The sequence below is a fragment of the Daktulosphaira vitifoliae genome, unplaced genomic scaffold (assembly GCF_025091365.1).
Source record: "Daktulosphaira vitifoliae isolate Bord-2020 unplaced genomic scaffold, ASM2509136v1 Scaffold_5653, whole genome shotgun sequence".
NCBI classification, from domain to species: domain Eukaryota; kingdom Metazoa; phylum Arthropoda; class Insecta; order Hemiptera; family Phylloxeridae; genus Daktulosphaira; species Daktulosphaira vitifoliae.
Window position 1 is genome coordinate 1 of NW_026105213.1, and position 775 is coordinate 775.

Sequence of the window (775 nt, forward strand, 5' to 3'; positions counted from 1 at the left end):
CAGCTTTTATTGCTGCTAGTTCCGAAAGAAATAGAAACCATCCTCCTAATTTAAATGTAGGAAGTAATGTTCTTATTGGTGGATTATCTTTTCATCCATGTACTAATATTATTGCTACTGGTCTTTCAAATGGAGATATTTCTATGTGAGTAAATTGTCTTTGAATGTATTGATATATGATAATTAATTTATAAATTAATATATATATATATATATTATAAAATATGTATTGAAAATATTTTTTGGGTTTCATAGGTATAAATACAGCAATGAAAAAAATGACTTTTTAAGAACTAATGATAATGTTCACTTAAAAAAAGTAATGCTTTTAGAATTCGATCAATCGGGTGATTACATTTATTCAGTTTGTAAAGATAATAATGTTTCTGTATCTGATACAGAAACTGGGAAAATGAAAGTTTATTTTGAAAAAGCTCACCGAGAAGGGTAGAAATTAAGACAATTATTTTTAAATATTTGATGTTGCAATTTTTCTTTGATTTTAGAGGTTTTGTGACTTCATTATGCCTTATTGATAATAATACATTTGCAACTGGAGATGAAGATGGTTTAATTAATGGTAGAGTTAATAGTGATATTTAGAATATTTTGTTTATTTGCATTATAATTTGTTTTTAGTGTGGGACATTCGAACAAATGGATGTAGATTTTCATTTAAAAAAACTGAAGATAGTATAAATTCAATGATTTCTTTAGACAATCAACTTGTTAGTGCATCTGGTGATGGAATATTAACTGTTATGGATCTGTTAAC

The 775-nt window shown here is 25.8% G+C and overlaps 1 protein-coding gene across 1 annotated transcript; it reads left to right on the forward strand.

The window, feature by feature from the left end:
- Positions 1-5: 5 nt before the first annotated feature.
- LOC126910168 (WD repeat-containing protein 55 homolog) lies at positions 6-769 on the forward strand (the record flags this gene model as incomplete). Its single annotated transcript, XM_050692544.1, has 4 exons — positions 6-145; positions 256-447; positions 507-580; positions 640-769. Coding segments are annotated over 4 exons (536 nt in total), but the record flags the coding sequence as incomplete, so codon positions are not given.
- Between the last annotated feature and the right edge of the window lie 6 nt (positions 770-775).